At 33.8% G+C, this 18,768-nt stretch overlaps 1 protein-coding gene across 6 annotated transcripts in view; it reads left to right on the top strand.

Moving 5' to 3' along the window:
- Positions 1-18,768, top strand: part of Myo9a (myosin IXA) — a 259,456-nt gene that overhangs the window by 138,651 nt on the left and 102,037 nt on the right. For all 6 annotated transcript variants that reach the window (XM_071608439.1, XM_071608438.1, XM_071608436.1 and 3 more), the window contains exons 16-18: positions 1,344-1,419; positions 13,361-13,504; positions 15,112-15,151. In XM_071608439.1, coding sequence (XP_071464540.1) covers positions 1,344-1,419; positions 13,361-13,504; positions 15,112-15,151 — 260 coding nt within the window. The remainder of the gene's footprint in view (positions 1-1,343; positions 1,420-13,360; positions 13,505-15,111; positions 15,152-18,768) is intronic.

Here is an 18,768-nt window from a genome sequence, read left to right as displayed (position 1 = left end):
TATTCCTATTTTCTTTAAAAAGTATGAGTACTTTCATTTAGGTCTGTTAACCAACTTTATTCTTTTTGCCTGTAGATACATAGTTTTCACAGCATAATTTGTTGAAAGATTATTTTTTTTCTCCGATGGTCATGTTAATCAATCACAAATGTAAAGGTTTATTTCTGCACTCTTGGTTCTATTCTGTTGAAGTATATATCTGTCTTATATGCCGGTACTATACTGTGTCAATTAGTATATCTTTGTAGTAAATTTTGAAATCAGGATGTGTGGATCCTACAACTTTGTTGTTATTTGCAAGATTTTTTGGCTCTTCAGGGTCCCTTACATTTCTGTATTAATGCTAGGATCTGCTTGTTCATTTTTATAAAAATAGGAAGTTGGAATTTTAATAGAGATTAGATTGGTCTGTATATCAGTTTGGGGGAGCATTTCCATCTTAAAAATATCATGTTCTCTAATTCGGGAACATGGATAGCATTCTGTTTATGTAAGTCTTTTAATTTCTTTTAACTATATTTTGAGTTTTCCAATGTGTACATTTGTACTATCTTGTTAAATTTATATTATTTTGATGCTATTATTTGTGGAATTGTTTTCTTAATTTTGTTTCAGATCATTTTATTGCTGTTATGAAAATATGACTTTTTATATTGATTTATTTCCTAAATATTTCTGAACTTATTAGTACTAATAGATTTTTGTAGATTTCTTAGGTTTTCTACGTTCAAGATTATGTCCTCGTGAATAAAGATGCTTCTACCTTCCCAATGTATCTTACATATATATACTTACGTATATTTGTGGTATAAAATTGATACTTTGTGAGCTTTTAAGAAAATTATATTTTTAAAATATTGATAATCCTTAGGAAACAGTCATCTCAGTGTCTTTATCTGTTTCATCAATTGATTGTCAAAATCCATGGTCCATATGAACAATATATTTGTTGTTGAAACCTAATACAAAAGAGTCATATTAGAAACTTTTTGAATATCAAAATAAGACATGAATTTGTATACTTCTAGTCCTTTTAGCTCAGTCACTCTGTATTTCCTAACGTTAATATTTAAATGAAAGAAGAAATAAAATAATTTATTATCACATTTTCTAATGGGTTCATTGCTAAATAGGTCAGATTTGTTAGTGGTAGTTATGGGACATGGTTCGTATTATTATCTAGGTGTTTCTGACGTATTTACTAAGTATTTATTGAAGAATATGAATTTTTAATCTGTCTGGAAAATCTCATGTTTAGTTTTTCTGTACATTGATTTGAAATTTTCTGCCTTTTTTTTTTCTTTCTTTCTTTTCTTTTCTTTTTCTTTTTTTTTTTTTGCTAGATATAACCCGGAAAAATCCCAGAACACCTCTTTCTGATCTTCAGGGCATGAATACTCTAAATGAAAAAAACCAACAGTAAGTTTAGTTTATGTTTTTAAGAAAGTATAGAAACAATATCTAGAAATCTTAGTAATATTTTTATGACTTCAAAAGTTTAAAGTCAGTCTTGTTTTTAAAAAATTTCTTAAGGCCTTTATGAGTAACTTAATAACAGTTTAATAGGTTGGAGTTAACAAAATTTCTCTATGATTGCTCCTGGTAAAATAACTACAATTTTTTGAATGTTTCCCCAGAGTAATTTAAAATGAGCTATTTCCAAGACACTCCCTGCATTTTATGTCTTTTGTAAATTTTAGTGTTATTATGCTTCTTTCTATGGAGAAATCTTATTGGTGAGATAATTGAATAATTTGAATAATTGAATAGTTTGATATACATGAAACCATCTAATACCTTTTCTCAGTAAGCATAATTACCAGAGCTTACTTTTTATACTTTTTATCATTTATAATGAAGAATGTTTTTAGTTTTATTTGCAAGTAACAAATATAAGTGATTTTCTGAGTTTATACCGGTTCACTACCATTTAGCATATCATTTATAGGTACTGTATTTATTTGAGCTGAGAAAATTGTTTAGTTTCTAGGTGTGCTTTCTATATTTTAAATATCAAAGAGAACTGAGCTTTTTGGTGCCCTTGTAATAAAGGGTAAGTCTTTCATTACAATGAAGATAACTTCTCTGATGATTGTTTCTGAAATAGTTACTATGTGTTTTTAATATATAGTATCACTTTTCTACTTCAGTAGCTTTTTATGACTCTTTGTTGTTTGTTAAAAGAAGTCTAGGTTCACTAGCTTCATGTGTAAGAGCTGTCACAGCCAAAGTATGTAGTCGCAAATATATCTTCAGCATTTTAATTGCTAACACATCAAACTGTTTACTGTTTTTTAAAATATTTTTTAAGTTGTAGATGGACACAATACCTTTATTTTATTTGTTTATTTTTATGTGGTGCCAGGGATCAATCCTAGTGCCTCATGCTTGCTAGGCAAGCACTCTACCACTGAGCCACAACCCCTGTCATGTTTACTATTTTCATAGTGTATGCCCTTTGTTTTTTTTTTCTTTTTTTATTGATTCTTTTTAGTTATACATGACAGTAGAATCCATTTTGACATAGTCATACAAGCATGGACTATCTCTTGTTCTAATTGAAACCCCAGTACCTCTCCTTCCCCATCCTTCTCCCCACCCTCTGCTTCCTTTCCTCTATTGATCTTTCTGCCATTTACTCAGCTATTTTTTAAAATTAATTTCTTATGGTTGTACAAGATGGTGAGATTGAGTATATTCATATGTGTACATAGGAAATTTATGTCAGATTCATTTCACTGTCTTTCCTTTTCCTATTCTCCCTCACTTCCCTTCATTCTACTTTGTCTACTCCACTGAACTTCTCTTCTTCCCCTCCCTTATTGTGTGTTAGCATTTGCATATCAGAGAGAATATTTGACCTTTTGTTTTTTGGGGATTGGCTTATTTCACTTAGCATGTCTAATGTCATAAAGTTATTCTTCATTATGGCTGTTGTATATATACACCACATTTTCTTTATCCATTTATCTGTTGATGGGCATCTAGGTTGGCTTTATTGCTTAGCTATTGTGATGCCCATATTGTGTCACTGTAGTGTGCTGATTTTAAATCCTTTAGGTGTATACTGAGGAGTAGGATAACTGGGTTAAATGGTGGTTCCATTCCTAATTTTCTGAGGAATTTTCATACTGCTTTCCAGAATGGTTGCACCATTTTGCAGTACCACCAGCAATATATGAGCGTACCTGTTTCAACACATTCTCATCAACATTTATTGTTACTTGTATTCTTGATAATTTCTATTCTGGTTGGAGTGAGGTGAAATCTCATTGTAGTTTTAGTTTGCATTTCACTAATTGATAGAGATGTTGGACATTTTTTTTTTCATATATTTGTTGACCTTTCATACTTCTTCTTTTGAGAGGACAGCCTCCACCATTTAGTGAGAGCTTGTTTTAAAATCAAAGATATAAGAACCAGAGCTGGGAGTGGTGGTGCACACCTATAATCCCAGTGATTTGGGAGGCTGAGGCAGGAGGATCGTGTGTTCAAATCCAGCCTCAGCAGATTAGCAAAGCACTTAGAAATTCAGGGAGATGCTGCCTCTAAATAAAATATTTAAAAAAAGGGCTGGGAATGTGGTTCAGTGATAAAGTGCCCCTGAGTTCAATCCCCAGTATATCCCCTGCCAACTCCTACCTTGCAGGTTTCCCCAGTTTCTGCTCTATCTCGTTCTCCCATTTTGTAGGCTTTCTCTTCATGTTCTTGATTGTTTCCTTAACGATACTTGTCCTCCAAATTTGCATGTTAAATTTTACCCATGAAAAGATTGGATCATTAGTCTTTACCTATAATTCTTTGATTCTATTGGCAGTTTTCTTACCCTGATTAGAGATACATGCCCCAGCTCCCTCTCTCACTATCTGTCAGTCCCCTGGGCTGGACCCTACTCTGTGGAGCTCAGGTACCCTCTGGGGATGCTGCTGGCCTGCAGGGAATGGCCTTCCTCCACCTACAGTTCCGTGGGGTCCTCCCCCGGGAGGCCTCTTGCCTCCTCCTCCCCAGAGTGGGGCAGCTGCTCTGCCTCTTTAAGGCCCTAACTAGGTCATCGCCCGGCTGAACATCCCCCTCACATTCCCCTCACACTAAACAATCTGATCTGATCGCTGGTAGTTTAATGGTTATAAATCTCCTAATACCTAGTTTGTGCTCTTTTTTTTTTTTTTTTGTACTTTTAATTTTGGATACCTGCAGTGGTTTGTATGAGTTCCTGGCTTTTTTGTACATCAGTTGGAATAGTTCAGTATCATGTTTGAAGGTTGGTTGGTTTGTTGGCTGTGGTGGTGCATGCCTATAATCCCAGCAACTCAAGAGGCAGAGGCAGGAAGATCCCAAGTTTGAGGCCACACTGGGCAACTTAGTGAGAATCCTGTCTGAAAATAAAAAGTTTAGGGATATAGCTCAGTTCTTGAGTGTCCCTGGATTCAGTTCCTCGTATCACCATAAAAACAAGTAAACAACAATAACAACAAAAGCTTGGTTTGTTCTTATTTCAAAGAATTATTTGAGTTTAGGCACTAATGGAATGATATACCAATTTTGTAAAAATATGTAAATAAATTCATTTACAAGAAACCTTAATGGAGAACTTGATCATATCAGCTTGATTCTTTTGTATACTGAAGTAAAGCTATGTGACATTGAATTAATGATATCAGAAATAGGAAAGCTAAGAGATATTTTTTGGATTGTACTTATTGTTTATTTTAGCTATATGGGCAAAAAGAGAAGATAGAGTAATAGATATTTATGAAGTCAGATCAATTATGAAATCATTAGCTTATGTTTACTAAATAGAGCCTTCCCTATGAACTTTTCCTTAAAAGTGGTTTTTATAGAGTCAAACAAGCTCAGTTTGTCAATCAGCTTACATTGCTGTGATCAAAATACCTGACACGAACTACTTAGAGGAGGGAAAGTTAATTTTGGCTCATGGTTCCATAGGTTTAGTCCCTGGTTGGCTGAATCTGGGTCCAAGGTGAGGCAGCTTATCATGGCAGAGGGATGCAGCAGAGGAAAAGTGTTTAGTTCATGGTGTGTCAGAAAGCAGAGGGGATGGGGCATGGAAGGGGCCACAGGGAAGATGAATCCTTCCAGGGTACAATACTAGTGACCTACCTGCCTATAGCTCCACCCAGTCCATTCAAGCTAGGATGGACTGATTAGGTGACAGCTCTCAGAATCTAATTATTTCACCTGAATTAATACAGGAGCTTTGGGGTATTGCCTCATATGTGAACCATAGCACTTAGTAAAGCTCAAAAATTTGTTTGGTTTCATCATTTTATTTTGACAGCAGTTTCTTATAGTATAAATACTATTTTTAGGTTCTAAAGTCTTCAGCTGCATTTTATAGAAATGTAGATAATCACTTTTATGAAAATACACAGAAAACCTTTGCTAATAAGTAGTTAGCAATGGCTTTCTTACCTGTTAACAAGTGACCATGAAAACTCTGTGAGGAAGATGTTTTGCAAATAGCCAGTTAGTACCTTTATACTTATTAATGTGAAATGATGAAAGATTTTTTTACTTATAAAACAATCTCTCAGCCATTTGACAGGATTAATAAAAGTGACTAAGGAAATCTACAAAATTAATGATACTTAACCTAAAAATGAGAGTTCAGAGTGGGTTAAGAATGGAATGTCCAAAGTAGAAAAGATTGTATTCCATTCTTTTATAATTATATCAGAATGAATTCTGTGGTCATGTATAACTATAAAAAGGACTAATAAAATAAGAAAGAAATAAAAAAAAAGAATGGAATGTCCAGTGTGGTGATGATGATCTAGATCATGTTAATGAAATCTGTTCATGGAAGTCAATAGTCAAGTGCTAGCTACAATGGAACAAAATTCCTTTGCAAACTTGTTATCTAAAAGGAGACAGAAGTACTAATATCCACTTTATTTGTGGACCGAGAAAGACCTATTCTTTAAGAATGCTACATACTGTGGATCACGATTTTGTAATGCTTGGGATTGAACCCAGATGTGCTCTACTACTGAGCTACATTCCCAGGCCTTTTGTAAGTTTTTATTTTGAGACAGGATATTGCCAGGTTGCTCAGACTTACCTGGAATTTGTGATCTTTCTACCTCAGCCTCTGAGTTTCTGGGATTTCACCGTATCTATCTAATTTTTGTTCTAAAATACTGTATCTGTTTTTTAAAAATATTTTTAGTTATAGTTGAACATAATAACGATTTATTCTTTAATGTGGTACTGAGGATCAAACCCAGTGCCTCACACATGCAGGGCAAGTACTCTACCACTGAGCTACAACCCCAGCTCCACTGTATCTTTTTTAATTAACTTTTCCTGATAATGTGATGTTGCCAACAGTGCTTATCACCTGGGATATTGTAGTATAAAATGCAACAGTGGGAACAAAAGTAAATATTTTTTTGTTTGAAAGATTACATTGAAATGATTTTTACTAGAGTTGTTTTAGACAAAGAGGAATGAAGGGAAGAAAGTGGGGATAAGATTAGTAAAGACAGTGGAATAAATCTGATATACCTTTCTTGTTTACATATATGAATACACCACGGTGAATCTCAGTATTGTGTACATCCACAAGACTGGGTTCCTAATTAGAATAAGATATATTCTGTGCTTGTATAAATATATCAAAATAGATTCTACTGTCATGTATAACTAAAAAGAATAAAATGATATTATGTGATTTATAAAATGGATTTCAAGGTTATCATTTAGAATCAGTGTGGCTTCACGTCACATAAAATATTTTCAGAGTGGTTCTCATATATTATGGTTAGGTAACTCTTATAACATTATTTTATGTCTTAGTATGTGTCTAGGTTTCCATATTTTCTGGAAAAAATTCAGAACTTAGATATTAATGTAAGTAGATATAAATGATTAGCAGTTTATATTGCCATAGCTAATCAGAATTATAGTAATATAATAATAATAGTAATATATTTATGTAAGTTTAAAACATTAAATATTTCATAACCATTTTCACAAATCAATTTTTATGGTTTACACTTTAAAATATAGTGTGCCTGTTACCCTAAATGCTGGTAGCCCAGTTTTGTATCCCTTTGGTTGGTGTTTTTGCTCATTTAAAAATTTTTTTGACTTCTTTATTTAGGCATTGTTTACATGTGACATTATTCTTAGGAGAAAAATAACTGTAAATTAAGATGAATATAATTAATAATTATGCAGATCCTTTGTTTATTCAAGTATTTAGTGCTATGTTATTTGGGTAGGAACTAAAAAATTGATACTTTATAAGATATGTGTGATAAGTGATATACCTGAAGAAATATGTGATACTATGGAAACATAGAAAAACTATTTAATTTTTAAATTTTGATCCTATTTTAAAAGTTGGATGTGAGGCCAGGTATCCCTGGCAACCATCATTCTACTTTCAGTTTCTTTGATTTTTTGACTACTCTTAGTAAATGATTTTACTCAGTATTTGTCTTTTTGGTGACTTTTACTATTTGATTTAGTATAATACCAACAAAGTTAATCTGTGTTGTAGCATATGTCAAAATTTCCTTTTTTAAATAGAACTGAATAGCATTCTATCATATGAATTCACATTTTACTTATTCCTTCATCTGTTGGTAGATGCTTTGGCTTGTTTCTACGTTTTAAATAATTGTAAATAATGCTATCATGAATGTGAAAATGTGTGTTTGAGACCATGCTTTTAGTTGTTTTGGTTCGAGAATATACCCAGAAGTGGAATTACTGCATTATATAGTAATCCAATTTTTAATTTTTACTATTTTCCACAGTCGCTGTACTATTTTACATTTCCACTGAAAGTACACATGGATTTCAGTCTCTCAACATCATAGCCAACATTTAATATTATTATTATTATTTTTGATAGTTAGCCATCCTACTGATGCGAGATAGTATTACCTTGTAGTTTCATTTATATTTCCTTAATGATTAAGTTAAAGTTAAAACAATACAAGCTTTTAAATTTTTTTTTTCAAATCTATTCATTTTTAAATCATGTAGAAAATAAAAAGTGGTGTTACAAATGGAATATTGACTTTTATAATTTCCCATGTTTTATTTGTATTGAGATCTGTATTTGTTCATATGACTTTGAGTTACTATCTAGTGTTCTTGTTTTACCTTGCAGGACTCCCTTGAACATCTTCCTTCCTCCCTCCCTCCCTCCTTTTCTCCTTCCCTTTTTCTCCCTCCCTCCTTCCCTCCCTCCCTCCTTTTCTCCCTGCCTTTCTCCCTCCCTCTGTCCTTCCTTCCTTTTCTCCCTCCTTCCTGTTTTTCCTATCACTAGGGATTTAACCCTGGGGCTCTTTACTGTAGAGGTACATCCTTAGTCCTATTTTTTTTTTCTTATGGGACCGGGACTTACTAAATTGTGAAGGTCTTGCTAAGTTGCTGAGGCTGTCCTTGAATCTGTGATCCTCCTGTCTCAACCTCCTGAGACACTGGGATCACAGGTGTAAGCCACTTCATACTTCATTTCTTATAGGGCATATATAGTGATATCTTAATTTCTCAATTTCAAAGGACAGTTTTGCTAAGTATAGGAGTCTTGGTTGCTCCCCCACCCCCACATTGCCTTCCCAACTCCAAAATTTCTGATTAGAAATCTGCTAATAATCTTATTAAGGATCCATTGAATGTAATGTATTTCTTTTTTGTTTTACCTTGCAGGATTTAGTGCTTTTAGATTCTCTCTTTGTCTATAGCTTGTGAAAATGTGGTTATAATGTTTCTTGGTGTGAGTCTGACTTCATCTTTAAGTTTATTGAGTTTTTTGGCTGTTATATATTCATGTCTTTCATCAAATTTGGGACGTTTTCAGTCATTATTTCTTCAGATATTCTCTCTGCTCCTATTCCACCCCCATTCTTCTTGAATTACCTCAGTGCCTATGTTCATCTCTTTGCGGGTTTCTTATTATCAGCCTTTGTTTTCTTTAGTCTTTTTTCTTTTTGTTCCTCAGACTCTGTATTTTCCATTGTCCTAAGCTCGATGACTCTTTGTTTTGACTGCTCAAATCTGCCTTCAACTCTCTAGTTAATTTTTCATTTCACTATTATGTATTTGAGCTCCAGAATTTATTTTTAGTTTCTTTTTAGGTTTTGTCTTTACTAAATGTTCCATTTTGTTCATACATTGTTTTTCTGTCTTTTTCTAATGTGTCTCCTAGAAGATCATTTTCAGAGATAGTTTTTGTTGATATTTTTAGTGTCCATTTACCTCCACTCTCCCCCCATTTACCCTCCCTATTCTGGAGGTATATAAGTATATATATTGATTATATAAGTGACCCTGGGTAGTGTGATGTGTGCTTTATCCGGAATTCACCCACTCCCACCTTTCTGACCCCTCTGCCCATCCCCACATCCCTTTAACCCTTCTTGTGATCCACTTGACTCCATTCTCCCCCATTTTCCCTCCCCACTCTAATCAATAAATCTTGATTACTTCAGGTAATATTGATATTAATAATGAAGTTTGTTTTGTCACTGGAGTTGCTGTTGGTTGCTTTATTATTATGAGCTACTGGTGGAATAAATTAATTGATTCCCTGGAGGTGTTTTGGGTAGTTAAGTGACCCTGGGTTGTATGATGTGTGCTTGGTCATACTTTTCTTTTGTTGTGTGTGTGTGATTTTTGTTGTTGTTGTTGAAAAGTGAATATTTGGCTCTAATAATGTAACTAGCAACCAGATTCTCCTTTCTCCCAGACTTTGGTGTATTTGGGGTTTTTTTTGTTTGTTGTATGCTGTCTCTGTGTCCAGATTCAGCCCACTTAAGATCTTATCAGGTGTTCCCTGTGCCTTTTCATGGACATGTAGAGTAACTTTCCAGTTTTCTGCCCATATATAATGGTTCCCATCTTTTAAATCTGAAGTTCCTTCAGATGGAGGGGAAAGGGACCTGCAATAATTTAAGAAGTATGGCAGTAGTCTCCTGCTTGTTTATTTTTACCTTTGTGATTAAAGCATTGGTCAGCAAACAGTTCCCTGATACTTGGAGGAAGAGTCCTTTTTGTCCACTCTGACTCTAGCATGCTGTTTGCAAGCTCTTACAAGAATATGTACACAATTGCCTACCAGCACTTTAAGTAGCTCCTTCTATGCTGAGGTGAAATGACCAAAATTAATTAATTGAAATTTACCATGCAAGCCTTTCCCTGGAAATTGCAAGCCATCAATAGAATCCAGCTGAACACATTCCAAGATCCCCCAAGAGATACCTGACATCACAGACAGTACAAGTTTTGCTTTCCACAGTTTCAGTTACCCATAATCAGTCAAAACGCAAAAAATATTAAATAGAAAATTCTAGAAGTAAATAGTTGAAATGATGGAATCTCTTTTATTAATAGTATATTGTTATAAATTTTCCATGTTCTTATTTAGTGTATATATATATATATATATGTAAGGGAGAACGTATATTTAGGCTTTGGTACTATCTGTGATTACAGGTATCTTCTAGGGGATCTTGGAATATATTCCTCATGGATAAGGCAGTGCTGTTGTAGTTATATTAGATATATTTAGCCAATGCCGTTGTCTGTGTGGGAAGACACAGTATTTGTGCTTCCCCAGCTGCCATCTTCTTCTAAATATTATTTCTCAACATGATTTTTAATGAGCTCATAGACTTGCATTGAATAGTTGTAACATAATTTATTTTACCCATTTCCAGTTGTTTGTTAAATTAGCTTTAGCTAATTTGGGGGGGTTAGTTAACATTTTTAGAGATTTTCACACACATTTAATAGTTTTCTTCTGTCCTTGTTAATCAGAAACCTTGACCAGAAAGATAGAAAAAAATATTATTAAGTATAATGACATTTTTTTTAAAAGGTGCTCTTTAGCTGATTCTGGAGCTTTTGTATGTGAACCCTCCCACCCCCAAGTGATGAGAATTTTGTAGAATCTTCACCCTTTGGCTTGTGTATCTGGCCTCCTTGATTAATCCTATATTTTATTTATGATGAGTCTGTCTTTTTTGTGTTTTGACCTGTTTTACTTTGTATTACAAGAACCAGTCTCTCCTGCTTCTTCACTCCTAAATCTATCACTCATAAAGAATCTTGAAGTCATATTTATTTTCCTCTTTCTTATAAACTGCACATGTATTCTATCATGTCATGTATCAACTGTACTCTGAAATGTTGTCTGGAAAATCTCATCTCTGCTAAGTACTTAGAATTTTATACTGCTTGAAGACATCGTTATCTCTTGCATGGTTTATTGAAGCAACCTCCTGAAACAATCTCCTAGTTTTTGTCCTTTGCTTTCCAAATACAGAGTGATTATTTTAGTATATAATGTGACTCATAATCAGTGTTTTGCTTAATATCCTCCTGTTTCTAATTCCTAATTCTTGTTGAAAGGCAAAAATTCTTAACACTACTTAAAAGGTACAATGTAACATAGTTTTTTTCTTCCTCTCTAACTTGCTCTCTTTTCATTCTTTACCTGCTTATTCTACTCCAGCCTTGTTGGCTTACTTAATAAAGCTCACTAAGAACATACATATCTCTGGGACTTTGTGTTTGTTCTTCTCACCAACTAAAATGTTCTTACAAATAACTGTTTAGAACCTTATCAATGAGGTTTTCCCTAATGGTCTTATTTTAAAAGTCTAGTGTATTTTAACCTTTCTTTGTGTTTAATTTTTCTCCTTACCATCTATTATTCAACACATAGTATGTTTTGTCATGTGTTTATTGTTGTCTCCTCCTACCTGAATGTATGCCACTTAATGGTAAGGATTTTAGTTTAGTTTTGTTATGTTTATGTCCATTGCTAGAAAAATAATTGACATGTAGTTGCTGCTAAGGAGTTATTTTAAAATCAATGAATGAATGTGTCCTCCTGCATTTTTGTTTGTGTTATTGCTTATTTAATTTTCTGGAAGCTTTTTGTTATTAAGTTTGCTTTCTCAATGTTTATTTTTATAGCATATTATTTTATAAATGGAACATTTTCTCTTCTCTTGAAGAATATTACTGGCAGCCCCCCCCCGCCAAAAAAAAACAGATATTTTTCATGCCTGGACTGGTCATTCGTTAGGTTGTTATGTCTTAATTATTTTGGTTTCTGTTTCATACTAAGAATTTTCCTCAGGCATCTACTGAACATTGGTCAACTATTTTTAACACACTGGAAAGCTCTTGGGAATCTCTGATTAATTTGGGTGGGTGATATCAATTCCTGGAACAATCGGTATTTGGTTTTTGGCTAGTCAGAGTCTCCACAGGAAAAAAAAAAATTTAAATATTTATTTTTTAGGTATAGATGGACACAACATAATACCTTTATTTTTATGTGGTGCTGAGGATCGAACCCAGTCCCCTGCCCGTGCTAGGCAAGCGCTCTACCGCTGAGCCACATCCCAGCCCTTCTCCACAAAAATTTATTCTTTATTCCTGGCATATATAATTCCAGTGGTTAGCATTCTGTTTGGGTAAGAAGACTAAGAACCTCTATTTTCAGTATTGCCCTTAACTTCTATATAGTACTACTATCCATTCTTGTGCGTAGTGCTGCCTAGTTCACAGGACTTTGTTTTATACCCTGCCTATGTAAAGAAGCAACAACCAAAGCCTGAGAAAGCAATATGCTTTCTATATACAAAGATGTATTGCTGTTTTTTCTTAGTATATTTTATTCTTAAGTGTTAATTCTTTAAAATTTATGTTATTACTGTTTTTATGGGCTTTTGGAAATATCCAAACATGTGTACAATTTATCTTTACCTTAAAAGCCCTTTGATAATTTTACATGTTTTGTTCATTCTTATTTCCCTAATGCCTATAATAGTGTTCAACCCCTAGCAAAAGGGCTATATGAGTGGTGTGTGTGTGACCAAGATCCCAGGGAAAAATTAGATATTCCATTGAATGGTATGGCCTGTTAGGATTGTAAATTCCTTTGGTAGCTTTGGAAGTTCTAGTCTAAGAAAGAGAAAAGCCATTGTTATTATTTATTGATTAATAGCAATTATTTAAAGATATGAGTAACACCTACATGACATTTGTATGTGAATGTGCCAGAACCCACAGAAACTTTTCTGAATTGAGAAAAGATTAATCCTATTGATTGATAATCATTTTCTGATGTCTTAGCATTTTTTTTGAATCTTTTCTTTTGGGGGTGTGTGTGTTGTGCTGGGGATTGAACCTAGAGCCTTGTGAATGTAAGGCAAGCACTTTACCAACTGACCTATATCCTCAGCCCAGCATTTTTTTGAATCTTTAGTCTTTAATGTTTTATTTGACTTATTTTGTCAGTGTAGAGGGCATTAATTAGCGATATCTTAATTCACTAATGAAAAATATACTGTATATTTTTTTACAGTGATACATTTGATATTGCCTGGAATGTCAGAACTGGGATTCACCATAGCAGATTACCAAGTAGCACCTCCTTGCGTGATAAAGATGGGATATTTGCTAATTCAGCTAGCAGTAAACTACTGGAAAGAGCCCATGGAATTCTCACGTCAGTATTGATGAATAATATGGATTGTTTTGTTAGGATTGGTTTATAATTTTTGGCTGCAAAAATGGGAAATGGTGAAGTATTATTTTCATGAGTATAATTTTTGGTGGGGGTCATACTGGGGATTGAACTCAAGGGCACTCCACCATTGAGCCATATCCCCAGCCCTATTTTTTGTTAATTTAAAGACAGGGTCTCACATAGTTACTTAGCATGTCACTTTTGCTGAAGCTGGCTTTGAGCTTTCGATCCTTCTGCCTCAGCCTCCCGAGCTGCTGGGATTACAGGCATGTACCATTGTACCTGGCTCATGAGTATAATTTTGATAGATATGTTCCACAAAGCATACAGTCAGTATTTAGAACATGAATCTAACACATTATTACATTGGTGGTTTTGCTGTTTCAGTTTTCCATATCACCAAAATAATTATGGAGATGATTATTGCTTTTGACAGATCTCACATCTTAAAGAAAGAAAAAACTTAGTTTTTGTTTATTTTAGAATTCCCAGTTGTTACTGCAATAATTAATCTTCTTTAAAAACATTTTTTGTAGTTGTAGATGGACAGAATAATATTTAGTCTTTAATTCTGAAAGTCTTAATAGTTGGGCAGGACATACATTATAAATGGAGTGATACCATATATAGTAGTATATAACATTTATCTAAGCCTGCCATTCCTTTTTACCTGACCATAGCACTGGTTTGAGGATACAGATATATAATCATGCATGTGGTACCAGTAAAAAGTTTTTAGTTACCAGCATTAACAAATTTCAGATGCTTAGGAAGAGGTGTGAAAAAAATGATTCCTTAATCCCTAAGTCCTTGCTTAACAGTATTAATAGACTAATATAGGCCTTGCTCTGTTCCAGAAATGTGTAGTAACTCTTTTAATTCTCACAACAGTTTTAAGAGGTAGGCGGTATTATCACCATAATTTAACATTATAACAATGAAAATCAAGGCTTATAGAAATTAAAATTATACCTTAATAGGTGACATTGGACTTTATTCTCTATTTCAAGATATAGGTATGATACTGAGCTTTTGAATAAGAAAAAGAATGGAATAATTATTCTTTTTTTTTTTAAAAAAAGTTGAAGTAAAACAGGAATCTTCTGCATTTTTTTATACTTTATTTTATTTGTTTATTTATTTTTATGTGGTGCTGAGGATCAAACGCAGTACCTCACATGTGGTAGACAATTGCTCTACCTCTGAGCCACAACCGCAGCCCCTAATTTTTCATTTGAGACATTGTTTTGCTGAAAAATGTATTTTTGAAAGATTTATGAAATTTAGGCACTTCATTTATAATTCTGAAATGTCAGAAATCTTTTGTAGTTAACAGGAAAGTGGATGCCCTACTTACATCCAAGAAAATGAAACTGTACTTTAGATTGGACAATATTGCACTAATAATGATCAGACTTCCCCCTTTTCCTTTCTTACCCTTCTTAAAAGCATCTGCTTTATTGAACCAGGTAATATTTTCATATAGAGGATCTGTGTTCTTAGAAATGGGTAATACATTGCTTGATTAGAGACCTTGAAATCATTCACCCCTACAGTATCAAGTAACAAGTATCTTATCTTCTTAGGAGAAACAAAAACTTCAAATCCAAGCCTGCTCTTCCAAAGGTGAGTTTTGTGGGAAAAAAAATTTTTTTTTGTTAGTAGTCTCTTAAATACTGCACTGCTTATTTTTTAAAATTTCTCATTCAAGCAATCGTGATTAAAGATGAAGAATGCCTTATTAAGAGCCAAGATAGGGAGTATATATACTTAGCTGAATCCATTTAAGAAATAACATTGAGTTCATCTATTCCTCCCATGTTCCCTCTCCCTATCCCACTATGAATCAGCCTCCTTATATCAAAGAAGACATTCTGCATTTGGTTTTTTGGGATTGGCTAACTTCACTTAGCATTATCTTCTCTGACTTCATCCGTTTATCTGTAAATGCCATGATTTTATTCTTTTTTATTGCTGAGTAATATTCCATTGTGTGTATATACCACATTTTTTTTTAATCCATTCATCTATTGAAGGGCATCTAGGTTGGTTCCACAGTTTAGCTATTGTGAATTGTGCTGCTATAAACAATGATGTGGCTATGTCCCTGTAGTAGGCTGTTTTTAAGTCCTTTGGGTGTAAACTGAAGAGAGGGATAGTTGGGTCAAATGGTGGTTCCATTCCCAATTTTCCAAGAAATCTCCATACTGTTTTCCATATTGGCTGCACCAATTTGCAGTCCCATCAGAAGTGTATGAGTGTACCTTTCCCCCCACATTCTCAACAACTCTTATTGTTGTTGTTTGTCTTCATAATAGCTGCCTTTCTGACAGGAGTGAGATGAAATCTTAAGAGTGGTTTTGATTTGCATTTCTCTAGTTGCTAGTGATGATGAACATTTTTTCATGTATTTGTTGATTGACTGTACATAATCTTCTGAGAAGTGTCTCTTCAGGTGCTTGGTCCATTTAAAATTGATTGGGTTATTTGTTTGTTTGTGTTTGGTGTTTAGCTTTTTGGATTCTTTATGAGTTCATTTGTACCCTAGAGATTAGTGTTGCATCTGATGTGTGAGGGGTAAAGATTTGCTCCCAAGATGTAGGCTCTCTATTCACTTCACAGATTGTTTCTTTTGCTTAGAGCTTTTTAGTTTGAGTCCATCCCATTTATTGATTCTTGATTTTAATTCTTGCACCACCGGAGTCTTATTAAGGAAGTTGGGGCCTAATCCCCCATGATGGAGATCAGGGCCTACATTTTTGTCTATGAGATACAGGGTCTCTGGTTTTATTCCTAAGTCCTTGATCCACTTTGAGTTGAGTTTTGTGCATAGTGAGAGAGAGAGATTTACTTTCATTTTGTTGTATATGTACTTTTAGTTTTCCCACACCATTTGTTGAAGAGACTTTCTTTTCTCCAATGCATGTTCTTGGCACCTTTGTTTAATATAAGATAATTGTAGTTTTGTGGGTTAGTCTCTGTAGTGTCCTCTATTCTGTACCATTGGTTTACCAGTCTGTTTTGGTGCCAGTACCATGCAGTTTTTGTTACTGTTGCTCTGGAGTATAGTTTAAGGTCTGTCTGGTATAGTGATGCCACCTGCTTCAGAATCTTCCTACTAAGGATTGCTCTGGCTATTCTGGGTCTCTTATTTTTCCAGATGAATTTCACGATTGCTTTTTTTATTTCTATGAGGAATGTCATTGGAATTTTGATCAGAATTGGATTAAATCTGTATAGTGCTTTTGGAAGTTTGGTCATTTTGATAATATTAATTCTACCTATCCAAGAGCAAGATAGATCTTTCCATCTTCTAAGGTCTTCTTTGATTTCTTTCTTTAGGGTTCTGTATTTTCATTATTAGATCTTTCAACTCTTGCATTAAGCTGATTCCCAGGTTTTTGGTTTTTTTTTTTTCTTTAAGGTACTGCAAATGGGGTAGTTTTCCTTTCTGAGGATTTGTCACTGATATACAGAAATGCCTTTGATTTATGGATATTGATTTTATATCCTGCTACTTTGCTGAATTCATTCACTAGTTCTAGAAGTTTTCTGGTGGAACTTTTTAGGGTCTTCCAGGTATAGAATCATATCATCAGCAAGTAGTGCCAATTTGAGTTCTTCTTTTCCTATGTGTATTCCTTTAATTTCTTTCGTCTAATTGCTGTGGCCAGTGTTTCAAGAACTATGTTAAATAGAAGTGGTGAAAGAGGGCATCCCTGTCTTGTTCCAGTTTTTATAGGGAATGCCTTTAATTTTTCTCCATTTAGAATGATGTTGACCTGGGGCTTAGCATAGATAGCCTTTATGATGTTGAGATATGTTCCTGTTATCCCTTGTTTTTCTAGTGTTTTGAACATAAAGCGGTGCTATATTTTGTCAAATGGTTGTTCTGCATCTATTGAGATGATCATATGATTTTTATCTTTAAGTATATAGATGTGATGAATTACATTTATTGATTTCTGTAAATCTCTAATGAACCTAGATGCAAAAATTCTCAATAAAATTCTGGCAAATCACATACAAAAACATCAAAAAGCTTGTGCACCATGATCAAGTGGGATTCATCCCAGGGACGCAAGGTTGGTTCAACATACGGAAATCAATAAATGCACTGTTTTTTTCATTCTCTTCAAATAGGTAACTTAATATTGAACTTCATATCATAGCCAAATATGGATATGTTCTGTTTTAAAAAAACAGGCATTACTTAAAAAGTATGGATGCTAGAGAAGGATTCAGAAGAAGGGATGACATCTAGGTTGGGTTTTGTAATATATAAAAATTCAAGGTGCTCTTCCATCAAAACCTTTGGTATGAGTCAACAGTCAACATTTAGTTTTTACATTTGCATCTCTATGTGACATATACATGCTCCCTTTTGATAATAATTCAGTTATGTTAGTTTGTGGCAAGGAAGTGACCCCTTGAAATGAGGAGACAGCTTTTATGATCTTAGATTTATCCTATATGACTATAGCTTTGTAATGACAGTACTTCTTTTTTTTTTTTTTTCTCCTCTCATAACTTGAAAGTGTCACTTCTATTAAATCTTCTTTTCTAACATGTTTTATTTTTTTGGTTATATTCTTTCAATGACTGGTCATTGCCCTTGTTTCTACTTTGATAATCTGTTTGTATCTTATACTTCATATCAAAATGATGTTAATGTTTGGCTCCCCTTGTAAATTTTTATAGTCACAGGCTCAAAACTATTTTTATTGTCCATTTGAGTCCTGTTTAATAGCATTAGAAATATCTTAGTCTATCCAGGCTACAAAATACCTTAGACTGGTTCATTTATAAGCAAAAAATTTATTGCTCACAAAGGGCTAACAGATTTGATGTCTAATGAGGGCCTCTTCTTCATGGATGTGCCTCCTATATGTCCTAACATGGTGGAAGGGGTAAACAAGTTCCCTTGGTATTCTTTTATAGGAGCACTAATTTTGTTCATGAGAGTGGAGACTTCATGATTTAATCACCTCCAAAAGTCTCACTTCTTTATTCTACCACATTGTGAATATTGTTTTATTATATAAATTTTGAAGCTGTCAAATATTCAAACTGCAGCAGGCAATATCTTACTAGTCTTTATGTGTACAAGCACCTTACATAGAATCAATAAATAATTGTTGAAAATAATGAACTAAGCAGTGACAACGGAATTGAGAAAGGAATAAAGTAGATAATTAACAAAAGCTCTATGAATGGATTTAATTTCCGTCTTTTTCTGTTTA

The sequence above is a fragment of the Marmota flaviventris genome, chromosome 2 (genome assembly GCF_047511675.1).
Source record: "Marmota flaviventris isolate mMarFla1 chromosome 2, mMarFla1.hap1, whole genome shotgun sequence".
In the NCBI taxonomy this organism is placed as follows: domain Eukaryota; kingdom Metazoa; phylum Chordata; class Mammalia; order Rodentia; family Sciuridae; genus Marmota; species Marmota flaviventris.
The sequence above is the reverse complement of the archived record's forward strand: the minus strand, read 5'-3'. Positions and strand labels throughout refer to the sequence as shown.